The sequence below is a fragment of the Corylus avellana genome, chromosome ca4, assembly GCF_901000735.1.
Source record: "Corylus avellana chromosome ca4, CavTom2PMs-1.0".
In the NCBI taxonomy this organism is placed as follows: Eukaryota; Viridiplantae; Streptophyta; class Magnoliopsida; order Fagales; family Betulaceae; genus Corylus; species Corylus avellana.
In genome coordinates this window covers 29697683-29711130 of record NC_081544.1, presented here as the reverse complement: position 1 = coordinate 29711130, position 13448 = coordinate 29697683, and the positions used below count along the sequence as shown (strand labels likewise).

The 13448-nt window shown below is 36.7% G+C and overlaps 1 protein-coding gene across 1 annotated transcript; it reads left to right on the top strand.

Moving 5' to 3' along the window:
* Positions 1–862: 862 nt before the first annotated feature.
* Positions 863–12554, top strand: LOC132177808 (multiple RNA-binding domain-containing protein 1). Its single transcript, XM_059590269.1, has 15 exons — positions 863–1164; positions 1249–1356; positions 1485–1599; positions 3932–4668; positions 4940–5071; positions 5433–5522; positions 5603–5726; positions 5944–6267; positions 7186–7250; positions 9084–9255; positions 9955–10059; positions 10146–10247; positions 10332–10505; positions 11855–11986; positions 12071–12554. Exons 1-15 carry the CDS (start codon positions 1121–1123, stop codon positions 12245–12247), a joined length of 2601 nt encoding a protein of 866 aa, XP_059446252.1. The 5' UTR covers positions 863–1120; the 3' UTR covers positions 12248–12554.
* Positions 12555–13448: the final 894 nt, after the last annotated feature.

Below are 13448 nucleotides of genomic sequence, written 5' to 3'. Positions count from 1 at the left end.
ATTTAAAAAACGCGGCTAATGAAAATGTACATGCTATCACATTTTACGATTTTGCTAAAAACACACACTTACACCTGAATAAGCGTTAAAAAAGAAGAAGAGAAAAGTACAATACTCTCATATTAACACACAATTTGCAATATATTTCAAAACAATCGATTGAATAATATTCCAAAACTACCAAAATTTGCAATATATCCATTTTGTTATGCAAAAGACAATAAAATACATATAAATTTGGAAAAAAAAAAAAAAACACACACACACACGCAGTGTGAAGACACACGTGGTGGGACAAATATTTGCTACAAATTAGTTTGTAGTTAATTCATATAAACTCATATAATAAAGCGACATGTGTCAAAAAGCTATTAAAAAGAGCGTGCTATTCACATATTAAAGAATACATGTCACTTTATCAAATGAATTTATAATTGACTAAATAAGTTTGTATAAATTAACTATAAATTAGTTGGTAACAAATTTTTGTCTCATGTGTGTGGTGACCCTATGGCCATTGCCGGTAGACTCATGGCTGCTGTGGGTCACCTTATTATTATTTTTGGAATTATTTTAATTTTATTTTATTAAGAATATTTTTGTAATTTAAGATTCATTATAAAACTTTCCTTAGTATGAGGAACATTGCAAATTGTAGTTCGAAGGGTACATGTATTTTTCAACAAATTAAATTACTTTTTTGTTTGTTCGGTAAAAAAAAAAATCAAGTAAAGAAAAAAGATTGAAGTTATAAAAGGGTAATTTAAGTATTTTAATTAAAAAACGTGTGCGTGAGAATAATTTTGAGTTCATTGTTGGCTTGTTATTTTAACCCCCCCAAAAAAAAAAAAAAAAAAAAAAAACGAGGAAGATTGTTCCAAATACGAGAGAGGGTTCTAGCGAGACGAGAGCGGCCGTGAGAGAGTAGAAGTGAAGGGAGAGAGAAACGAAGCTCAATCGCGAAGTGATAGGTCGAGACGCGGCGACGGCAAGAGTTTTTATATTTTCGGCCTCGGCGCGCTTTTTTCTTTGTGCCAGGTGCTAAAGGAAAACAGAGAAAGCAATAGCTGAGCCTCCGCCGCCTGTGAAGAAAAAGAACAAACAAGAAGAGGGTGCAGGAATGGGGGATCACTTCAACACCCGGACTGTGCCTCCGCCGCTCGGGTCAGTTCAGCTCTACTCTTCTCTGCTATGTCTTTAATATATATTGTATTAGGATATTTATTTCTGTTCCATTCCCGTGAACAGGTCTAGAATATGTGTGAAGAATTTGCCAAAATATGTGGGTGAGGATCGCATTCGAGATTTATTTTCTCGGAAAGGAGAAGTGACAGATGCGAAGCTAATGCGAACCAAGTATTACTATACCTGTTTTTTTGTTCTTTTTGTTTTTTTGGTTTTAATAGGATTTGTTGCTTTCACTTTCTAAGTTACGGGTTGTCCTTGAATCTGTGATTATTTGCTTAATTTGTGGGTTACTTTAGGGATGGTAAGAGTAGGCAGTTCGCTTTTATTGGGTTCCGCACAGAGCGTGAAGCTGAAGAAGCCATCAAATACTTCAACAGATCTTACGTTGATACTTGTAGGATTACTTGTGAGGTACACTATCTTGTACAATTTTTTTTTTCCTTTCTTAATAAAACTTTGATTGATACTCTATTTTAACAGCAGTTGTTACCATGAATTTGAAGTTGCAAATTTACAGTTAAGTAGGAAGCCCCATCTGTTTCTATAGTTCCGGTTGTGCAATTCTGCCTAGTTCCTAAATCAAGCCCTTCTCCTTACATATAAAAACCTTAAAACCTCACATACTTTATTTGCCAAATAGCCACCAAATAGCCCATAAAACCAACCCTAAATCCCTCAACACAGTTGCTGTCAGGAACTTTCAAGCAACCTGTTTACTTTGAAAAATAGTGCTCTTGTCCCCCCCCTCTTTTTTTTTTTTTTGGATAAATAAGCAATTCATTGAAAAGTGTAAAAGGGCGCAACCCTAGTACACAGGATGTATACAAAGAAAAGCCCCACTAAAGGCGAAAAGATGAAAAAATAGTGCTCTTGTCCTTATTTCCACTTGTTTCAAAACCCTAGTTAATCTTGAAACCTAAACATTTCTTCTAAAAATTCTGAACTCTAGATCCACAAATTCCCCCAACCCTAAGGCTATCCCGTGCACACTTAGTCAGATTTTCCTATCTATGTCAACTCCACATCCTATTTACTTTTTGATACTCCAAAGCTAGAAAAACCACATAATGTACGGAGATAGAAGTTGATCTTTGCTTGATAGAGGAATAGTGAGCTCCTTTTGCTCACTTTTCCTTTTTTATTTTTTTATTTTTTATAAGTAAAGTTGTATATATCAAAAAGCGCAGAAAGGCGCAACCCTAGTACATAGGAAGTATACAAGAGAACGCCTACATATAAGAAGAAAAGAGAACAAGAAAATCAGGATAGCTAATCACTAACGGAGCAAGCCATGTGAAAATAGTATAGAAGAAGAAAGTCGTGAGCTCTTCCAGGGGCCTCTCAAAGTCCTCAAATCATCTTGCATTCCTCTCTAACCATAAACACCACATGAGGCAGAGAGGAACCATTTTTCACACTATAGCACTCCGACAATTGCCTCCCGTGCACCAACAAGCAAACAAATCCACCACACTTCTAGGCATGACCAAAGACAACCCAAAACGATTGAAAATAGCATACCATAGGAAATCTCACAGTGAAGAAGAAGGTGATCTACAGTCTCCCCATCTGATTCGCACAAACAACATCTATTGATCACAATAAGATTTCTCTTTCGAATATTGTCAACTGTAAGATTCTTCCCTAGCACCGCCGTCCATACGAAGAAAACCACTCTCGAAGGAGCCTTTGTACGCCAAATACTCTTCCAAGGGTAATGACTAGCCTCTTTAAATGCAAGAACATTATAGAATGATCTAACATCGAACTTCCCCTTACAAGAGGGAACCCACCAAATTTTGTCCTCCCCTTCCCTTCTCATTCGATGGGAATACAACAAAGTATATAAAGAAGCTAGCACGTCCACTTCCCAATCGTGAACCAACCGATTGAAACTCACATTCCATTGAAGTGTCCCACTCATAAGATCCATGCTAACTGCAAGATCCGCATCCTTTACACTAGCTGTGTTGTATAAGCCCGGAAATACTTCCTTGAGAGTCGATGCTCCAGACCACACATTGTCCCAGAATCTGATTCTGGACCCAACTCTTGGATCAAATCTAGTATGGCTAGCAAACAACCGCCACCCCCGACTAATATACTTCCAAAGCCCTACCCCATGCGGCCTAGAAGTATCAATGGAGTGCCACCCACCCCACTCAGAACGAAACTTGGCGTCCATAACGATTCTCCACTAGGCCTCTCTCTCATTTGCATAACGCCACAACCACTTCCCTAACAGAGCTCGATTGAACACTTTTAGGTTCTGGATCCCTGTCGCTCACGTTTCCTATCTATGGAAACTCTATATCCTAGTCAATCTTGAACCCAAATGCTTTCTTCTAAAATTCTGAACTCTATATCCACAACTTCTCCTAAGGCCACCAAAAGCACTCTTAGTCCTTTTTTTCCTATCTATGTCAACTCAATATCCTATTACTTAAACCTAAAATGGTTTTGATATTCTAGAGCTCAAAAACACATAATGTACAGTGACACACAACTTGATCTTTGCTTGATAGAGGAACAGAGAGCCCGTTTCACTTGCATTTACAATGAAAAGACACTGAAAAATGATCATTATTGGACTAGTGAGCCCCTTTTGCTTACATTCACAATACTTGTAATAGTATTTGATGCCTGAGGGAAAACACAATTATACTTATACACATAGATGCAGAGAAGGATAATTTTAGCTTTATGATTCAACTATAAATGAGTCCCATTTTCTTACTTTCAGATTGCTCATAAAGTTGGGGATCCAAATATGCCTCGTCCTTGGAGTCGATACTCTTTGAAGAAAGAAGGAACAGTGACTGAAGAGGGGAAGAAACTTGCTGGTGCTAAAATTTCAAGCCTTGCAGAATCTAAAGGAGAGAAGAATATTAAAAAGGGTAGCGAGAATGATGATCCTAAACTCCAGGAATTTCTTCAGGTCATGCAACCACGCATGAAGTCAAAATTGTGGGCAAATGATACACTAATAGCATCTACTGCGGTCCAGAATGTCAATGTCAGTGAGAAGGAAACTCAAGACAAGGAGGAGCGCAAAGATAAATCAGTTCCAGTGCACGTTGGGTTACCTGAGCCTGAGATATCAGGTAACCATGAAGCTAAAAAATCACATAATCTTGCTCATGATGAAGTCATTTCCGATATGGATTACTTCAAGAGTAGAGTAAAACAAGAATGGTCAGATTCAGAAAGTAACGAGGATGATAACCACGACAAAGATGACAACAGTAGATCTCTAAAAGAAAGCCTTGAGGGCCAGGCTGCTCATAAAGTAGATTCAAAGGGATCAAATACTGCCTCTAGAGAGGGTGTCCCCTGGAAAGATGTTGAAGAGGAAGACCCTTCCCAGGACCCTGACAGTGAAATACCTAAACCAGGGAACCAATCATCAAGCTTGAAAGTTGAGAAAGAAGTTCTTGAGACTAGACGTCTTTTTGTCCGTAATCTGCCATATACAGCAACGTACTCATCCTTCATTTTCCATATCGTTTTGTGTGTGCGTGTGTTTCCTATTCTGTATGTGTGTTTCTTATTTTGTATAATCGATAAAATCTTTCATTTACGAAAAAAAAGAGGAAGAAGAAAGATATGTTTTGTGTAGTATATGAAATCAATTCTTTTTTTCTTCTTCTTATTTTGCCAACAGCTATTTCTAGTTTTTGTTATGCTGCATTACTCTTTTATATGTTTTATTATTATTATTATTTTTGTTTTGATGTGTTTTTTGTAACAGTGAGGAGGAACTAGAAGAGCATTTTAGTAAACTCGGTGATGTCTCAGAGGTCCATATTATTATTGACAAAGAGACGAAACGGTCCAAAGGACTAGCTTATATTCATTATGCAGTTGCAGAATCTGCAGTGAGGTGGATAGTCTCCCTTTTATTACTAAAAGCTGTTTTAGTTGTTGTTATGATGAGTTTTAGGTCACTAATGATCAATTTGAAGCTGTGTGATACTCTTAAGACTTCAATCTTGTGTTTCTCATGCCATTAACTATAACCTTTTGCACTTTTTGGTATTTTTGCAAGTTAGGGTCATAAGGGGTTTGTCTTTTCTTTCTATTCCTTTAATTTCTTCTTGTAAATTCTTTTTAGCCAATGGGTTCATGCCTCCTAATTGATGATGCTATTTAAACCTCTGCTGAATCGTTTGCTGGCGTATAATTAATTTCTTTGTTCCTCTGATCTTTTACTTAAATCATAAACTATTTTAATTTTTGAACAGGGCATTAGAAGAATTAGACAATTCAATTTTCCAAGGCCGATTAATGCATGTTATGCCAGCAAAACAAAAAAAATCTTCTGACCAGCAGGAGTAAGTGGTATTGAGCTCTTTGGGCTTTTCAGATTGCATCATTCAATGAAATCATGACTTTGACATTGCATGCTCTTTAGGACTGATGTTTCTGCCAGCCAAACTTCAAAAAGTTTTAAGCAAAAGAGGGAGGAAGAGAGGAAAGCATCTGAAGCTGGTGGGGATACTAGAGCGTGGAATAGCTTGTACATGCGTCCTGATACGGTATGTTTTAACCTGAAACATAGTGTGCTTGAATATTCAATTGTGAAGCTTAAACACACTGCACAAATCACAACAATAATTCTGAAGGATGTTGCCAATCTTAATTGTTTTTTATCCCCCCGCGGCCAGCGTGCCCACTGTATTAAATCTGAGTGTTTATTTTTCCGTATGTGTTGTGGAAGGGCCTCATTCTACCTCTTCTCCTGTATGTTAATAGGTTGTCGAAAACATTTCTAGGAAATATGGTGTAAGTAAAGGTGATTTACTTGATCGGGAAGCTGACGATCTTGCTGTGCGTATAGCGTTGGGAGAAACTCAAGTAATTGCAGAGACTAAAAAGGCTCTTACAAATGCTGGAGTAAATGTAGCATCTTTAGAGGAATATGCTGCTGGGAAAGTTGATGGTGTGAAAAGAAGCAACCATGTTCTGTTAGTGAAGAACTTGCCATTTGCTTCTTCTGAAAATGAATTGGTCAAGATGTTCAGCAAATTTGGGGGTTTGGACAAAATTATTCTTCCTCCGACAAAAACGTTGGCCTTGGTATGCACATTCATGCTTTCCTGTCCCTTTCTTTTCTTTTTTTCCCTCTTCAATTATATTACTGAGTGTGCCTTTGCAACTGTTGATGTTAAAAGAAGTTTCTATTTGGCATATCATCTTCTAGTTAACTTTACACTGATTCTTCATTCTTAATTTTTCTCAACTGGAATCATGTAGTGGTTGTAACCTGTCTTAAAGGCAGTTATACTAAAACAACCCAGGGTTTCATCCTTTAGAGAGAGAGAGAGAGAGAGAGAGAGAGAGAGAGATGGAGAGGGAGGGAAGCTATGGATTGAAACTGCTAGACCACAAAGGTGTCAAGGTTTCATTTATATTTATTTATCGAAATTTATCTCATTCCTATCTGAGTTAGTAAATGTTCTACAAATCATTATCAAGGGGACTGTTCATATAATTGAGATAGAATAAACAAACATTAAAGTGATCCTAAAAGAAAAATTAAAAATAAAAAATAAAAATTCTTCACCTTAAAAGTGCACAAGAGGAGTTTTAGGCTTTTCTCCTCCTAGAAGATTGGAGTCGATGTTAATTTTTGTTGTCTGAGAGATGAAATTTAGACATGCATGTAGACTCAACAAATGGCAGGGTGGTAGAGAAGAGGATCTGACTCAGGCCTGTGAGTCGTTGAGGTCTGGGTTGACTGGGCTGCAATTGGCATTTAACCATCCCCCTCCCCCCTCTTGTGTGGTCATGTCAAAAAAAAAAAAAAAAATGCTTTCTTTTAAGGTTTCTTTGTTAGTTCTCATCTCGATGATCTCATGTAGTCTTATTAGGTAAGATTTTTTTTTTTTTTTTCTCTGTTAGAAAGCTCTGTTAAGTTTGAGGATTTGATGTTCCTTTCTACCTTTCAAGTGGGAGAACATCACGAGATTACTAATTTCTTCCATGATATTTCAGGCTGTTTTCGTTGAACCAGCTGAAGCTCGTGCAGCTTTTAGAGGTTTAGCATACAAGCGTTACAAGTAAGTACATTTTTGTTTCTTTAGGACATTAATTGAAAATCTTGAAAAAAACAAAGAAGATATATATTCTTTTGCAAACCTAGCTACTGAACTTCTGAACATCTAGCATATCCACTAAATTTTAGTTGTGGATTTGGTTTGTGTCAGATCGGATTCTGCTCAGCTCTGCAACTGCCCAACCTAGACTTAGCCTAATGATCAATCTAGTATTCTTCTTCTTTTTTTCTTTTTTTTGAATTACTATTGTTAAATTTCAAACAAATTTACTGTACTTAAGAAAAAGGAATTAAAAAAAAAAAAGAAAAAAAAAAGGCTTTTACAGAAGCCAATGAGCTTTAGTTTATATGGTACTTCCTCCCACCATAAGAATGTGGTGGAGGTGAGTATTGGGTTTAAGACATACTGGATGCATGTTTAACTTTTTAATCAAAAGCCAAAAAAAACAAAAAAAACAAAAAAACAAAAAAGGGAATGAGAGAAAGAATAGCAAACCTTGGAGGAAATTTCAAATGCTTTGAAAAGATACTTCTCCATCCCTTTTTTTTTTTGGTCCATCTTCGTGATTCGAACTATTTAAGCGAACATTCATATATTGTTTCTTCACATGCAAATAAAAGGCAATTGCTCTCAAAAGCTACTCTATGTTATATGAAATTCAATAGCTTCTCAAAAACAAGCTTAATGTTTGTTTGCTTCCTTGATTTGGAATTCTAGCCAAATTGTTTTTTAAGTTTGAGTTTTACTCTTTCCATGGCTTCAACAGTTTAAACTTTCAAACAACTTGGAGTTGCAGCCAACCCCTCTTATTTCCAGTACGAGCTGCTCAAGCCGATGTTAGTTGCTGGCTTGGGTTGGGGTGTTCACCTTTTCACCTTTGTTCTGCCCCCTGGGCATTGGAATTTGCGTGAAAGAAGATAGATTCTAGACTTCCAAACTTGGGTTTGCTGCCTCTGGTTGAAGCCAACCTTTTGCTTTGAACAAGCTGCAGCAAAACCCAAGCCTACACTTATATAGAGTATAAGCTGCCTGAACCAATGTGAGGGTGGTTTGGTTAGATTGTTGAAATTGTCTTTATATTTTTATTTTTTCTCCGTCACTGGCAGTAGAATATTGAAGATAGCTTGCAGTTTCCTGCTGTTATTTAGAATGTTCTCACTAGCATGACCAACAGTGAGTCAATACTTTTTTCTGATAAATAATCAAATATCATTAAAAGCATAAGGCGCCCCCAACCCAAGTGCATATGAAGTATACAAGAGAAGCCACCTAAAAATTAGGGGCAAAAATCTCAAGAAAGACATGAAAACTAAATACTAAAGGAGAAAAAAAAAAGTAACTGTCTAAAGATACAAAGTGTTGAAGAACAGAGAAATCAACTCCTCTAGAGTCCTGTGAGCCAATACTAGAGAACCAGAGGGTATGGTTTATCCCCCCAAGCACCTTGTATTCTCTGGCTTATCATTCAAATGTAATGGGAGAGATCTAGTCTTGTGTCATAATGCATCAACATAAGTATTTCACCTCCAGCTTCTACTCCACAACCTGTAGGAGCCTCTTAGAAGTAGGAGAATTGCGGAAGAGAAACTTAGTGCATGTGGACCTGAACTTAATGTTGCTTCTTATCTGTGAGGCTTTTTGGTCTATCATCTTCAATAACCACATTTTTTCATCATCTTAATGTTTGCATTAGAATATTAGATCCTGTTATTTGTTTGTTTTCTCATTGTTCATGTGAATGCATTTACCTTTTGTTTTCCCTCTATCTTGATATCTGCATCTAGTTTTTAGGTAGTTTAGGAGTTTCTAGCTCTTTACTGCTTTTTATCAATATAGGGATGGTCCACTATATTTGGAATGGGCTCCTGACAATATCCTTAGTCAAAGTTCAACATCCAAGACTGATGAAAAAGATAATGCCATTGGTGAACATGATGCCAAGAGGGTAATACTGGAGCAACAAGTGGAAGGATTAAACGATGTGGATATCGATCCTGATAGAATTGAGGTTTGATATGCATTTCTTTCTTGCACATTTATTTCCTCTTCATTATAGGATTTTATTTCGGTCACATATTTCTTTGAGTATACTTATAAAAAAAAACATATTTCTTTGAGTATGCTGTATCTTTTGTGTATCTTGTCAATCCCATTGATTAGAAGCACTTAACAATCTTCCGTTTCAAAGTTGTAATATTGACTAATCTGTAGCAAGTTTTTGGGCCAAGATCTTTGGTTTTATTTTACTATTTTCTTTTCTGCTTTTCTTTTGTATGTGCATAGGCCGCGTTCAGCTTTGACATGTTCACATGTTGGTGGGAAATTAGCTGTGTTTAACTGTGGCTGGTTTCTAATAACCATGTTGCAATGTTCGGTTGTAAATGCTCTGCTGTATATGCGTGTTTACTAGTAATCCTGCTTGTTATGAGCTTCTGGATACTTCTTGTTCTAATGTGCATTTGGCTTGAGTTCTAGACTAAATATTGAGTTGGCAGGGCTTTTCCTCCAGTGTATATGAGGGCTAACTAGTAATGCTGCTTATTGTTATCTTTTGGCTGGTTAAGGTAGCATGATATTGTTCTTTAAATAATCATACAGCTTTTCACTTTATATGCGTGCAGATGCTGTGACTATTTCTGATTATCCATATTAATTACTATACTTTTTTTTTTTTTTAATTTTTTTATTGGGGTCTATTATGCTTCAGTCGCGATCTCTATTTGTCAAGAATCTGAATTTTAAGACTGCCGATGAGAGTTTGAAAGAGCATTTTAGTGATCACATGAAGGAGGGAAGAATTTTAAGTGCCAGGGTAATTATCTTGGTCCTTGTAACTTTTAATTTTGATTTATATAAGATAATGTTCTTATCTTTTGTAGTACATCTGGTCACATGCAGGTGAAGAAGCACTTGAAAAATGGGAAGAATGTTTCGATGGGTTTTGGTTTCATCGAGTTTGATTCTGTTGAGACAGCCATCAATGTTTGTAGAGACTTACAGGTACTAACAGACTTGTATCAAAATTACTTGCATGCTATTTGTAGTTTTGGAAACTTATTGCAACTCTCACACTTTCTTTTTCAGGGATCTGTTTTGGATGGGCATGCTCTTCTCTTGCAACCTTGTCATGCTAAGAAGGATGAGCAAGCGGAGAAAAAGGTTGCAAAGGATAAGAGTTCAACCAAATTACTTGTAAGAAATGTAGCATTTGAGGCAACAAAGAAAGATCTGAGAGAGCTATTTAGTCCATTTGGCCAGGTGATTACTTGTACTGATTTAATCGTAGTACATTTTGTTAAATGCATATATAATTCTGGGCAATGTTCCTGTAAATTTAGAGAAGTTTGGAATCCTTATCTCCAGATTAGGGTTTTCAATCCTCACTTTGCAATTAATCCATAAAATCAAGATGCAAGAACTAGAGAGTGTCTAAGAGGGAAGAGCTGAAGCATTGTGTGGTCAAAATCTCTATCAAGCTTTTTAGGTTAATGTCTATTCGTGATCATTCAAACTTTAGACACCCAAATCATTCCTATATGTGCTTGCACTTGATCCTATGATGGAAAAAATCCTTACTTAACTGCCCTTTAAGCTGAGCTATGTTCACCCTTGTGATGTGATATCTTCTTCATAATAAAATGAGCAATTTGGAAAATATATCCCTGAGGATAAAAGGTCTGGAAGTGTCTTTAGTGAAAAGTTCATAGGCATGACATCTGGTGACAACACTTGTGTTTTATTTTTCAAGATCCTAGATATTGCAAAAGACTGCATGAAGTTCAAATTTACAAATAATATGATTGCTTGTCTGACTGATTTTGGTTGTTTCTATATTGGATCCACACACGTCCCTTCTATAACCAAATGAATTGCAACTAGAGCATCCTTCACACAAGCAATACTGTATAAATCCAAAAAAAAAAATTCTTTAAAAACCATCTCCTCACACCACACATCATCTCAGAATTTGATCTTGGAGCCACCCCTTGCTCAAATCTGGTGTGACTATAAACAATCCTCCAAATCTTCTTAATATTCTTCCATGGCCCCACCGGCCCCCACCCCATACGGCCTAGGGGGCTCAATAGAACACCACCCACCCCAAGAACTACCAAATTTAAAGTTCACAACAACTCTCCACCATGCCCCTCTCTCATGCACAATATGTTAATATTGAAATTCAAAATGTAGAATCAAGGAAAGAAAAGAGAGAACTCTATTAAATCAAATTAAGCCCAATTTAGAATCCTTAAAATTGGTTGAATCCGATTTTATGATATGGATGTCAATTTTGATTAGATCCTATGAACTTAGGTTTATTAACATGATCTTGATCATGATTTCAATAACCACGCATGTGCATAACATCTGGAATGGTTATTAGCAACACCTTTTGGATTTTGTTTGTTTAGACCCCCCAACTGTTGTGAAAGATTATGTGAAGCTCAAACTTAATAGGATTGCTTGTTGACTGGTTTTTCCTCTCCCAGTGATTATTCTGGGTTTTACCATTTGTGATCGAAATAGTTGTGAATCATGCATTGTCAATTTGTCATATAGTGTAAGTAACTAATGTTTTTCTAATTGACTTTGCTCTTGTTGTACAGATCAAGAGCCTAAGGTTGCCAAATAAGTTTGGAAATCATAGAGGGTTTGCATTTGTGGAGTATGTTACGAAGCAAGAGGCAGCGAATGCACTTCAAGCACTTTCGAGCACTCATCTCTATGGTCGGCATCTGGTAAGTATTCTAGACGTGTAGGTCACTTTGTCCATTCACACAATTGAAAATTTGACATAACTGCTCGCATATATATATATTCAGGTTCTTGATAGAGCAAAGGAAGGTGAGAGCTTGGAAGAATTACGAGCTAGAACAGCTGTTCAATTTGCTGAACAACAGAATGGGTTTCAAAATTCAACTAATTTATCCAAGAAGCGGAAGCACATGGCCATCCAGGGTGAAGGAACACTGAAGTTTCAAAGGATTGCTGCTGATTAGTGAGTGCTTTCATGTCGTTGTCGTGTATTATAAATGGCAAGGCATAAATGGCTTTTCCTCTAGGTTATAATCTCTCTCTCTCTCTCTCTCTCCCTCTCCTTTTTTTTCTAAAAAAAAAAAAAAATTAATTAAATATAGGTCCCGTTTTTGCTTGTTAGGGGCCGGTTATCTTTTACATCCCCGACCTTATGAGCCAAGGGGGAGAGGAGTGGGGCGCCAAACCCCTTCCCCTTTGTGTAATATTGCCTGCGCAACTTGGAATATTTAGAACCTTATCATTTCTTAATCTCACATATAATTGTCATGATTTTTTCTTTTAAACTCATTTTATTTCCCCATTTTGTTTCTAACGGTGGTAGAAAGAAGATAATGATAAAGAGGAGAGAAGAAATATTATATTCGTATTTACGTATTACTTTCTTAATGCTTCAGTAGGCATATGACTAAGGCCGAGTAGTTAAATAGAGTGACATTATGTTCCAAGTGTGGATTAATAATTTGCGCTTGGCTCATCTGAGCTTAAGAGGTAGTCAAGTAATCATGATTAAGCGTATCCCACTGAGGATTCGAATGATTCGGACTAGGACCCTGATTCCTTTCCATTTTTATTTTTATTTTTTTTTTCCGGCTAATGAAAACTTATTACAAGCCTTGGTGGGCTTGTTTGGACCAAGGGTTTTTACCTTTCTTTTTTTCTTTGTTGGATAAATTAAATATTTTATCCATAGAAAAAACTGTCCAAATCACATAAGCACAAGAAAAAAATCAACGAAGGCAACTTGGTTGAGAGGGAATCTCCTACTTAACAGAACAAGAAAGAATGTTAGTTTTTTTTTTTTTTTAAAAAAAAAAAAAATTCTGAGCAAAAAGGATTGTTGGTTACTGCCTTACTGGCCAAAAATCTCTTCCGAGATTCTCCATGAGCTTTGGAACTCCCAATTTTCCTGAGATGGCTCAAGCCCATGAAGAATATTGAGTCCAGCCGAACACAAAATATAGTATTCTAAATTACATTACAAGCAAAGCAATGTTTGGGCTGTTGGTGGTGGGGTCGAGCATTTCTTTCTCTCCAAACAGTGTATAAGCTATCGTGAACATCAATTTGCATGCTAAGCCGAGAAAGAATTTTTCCTCAAACCAAAAAGACAAGATATACCTACAAGTGTTCTCTTGCCAAGGTCAAACGTGGTGCGAAAGGGTA

Bases quoted from the DNA above. Each gene is read 5' to 3' on its own strand.
- LOC132177808 (XM_059590269.1), top strand. From the start codon at position 1,121: ATGGGGGATCACTTCAACACCCGGACTGTGCCTCCGCCGCTCGG. The intron at 5,727-5,943 runs GTATGTTTTAAC...GTATGTTAATAG, and splicing joins TGTACATGCGTCCTGATACG to GTTGTCGAAAACATTTCTAG. The intron at 10,506-11,854 runs GTGATTACTTGT...CTTGTTGTACAG, and splicing joins TATTTAGTCCATTTGGCCAG to ATCAAGAGCCTAAGGTTGCC.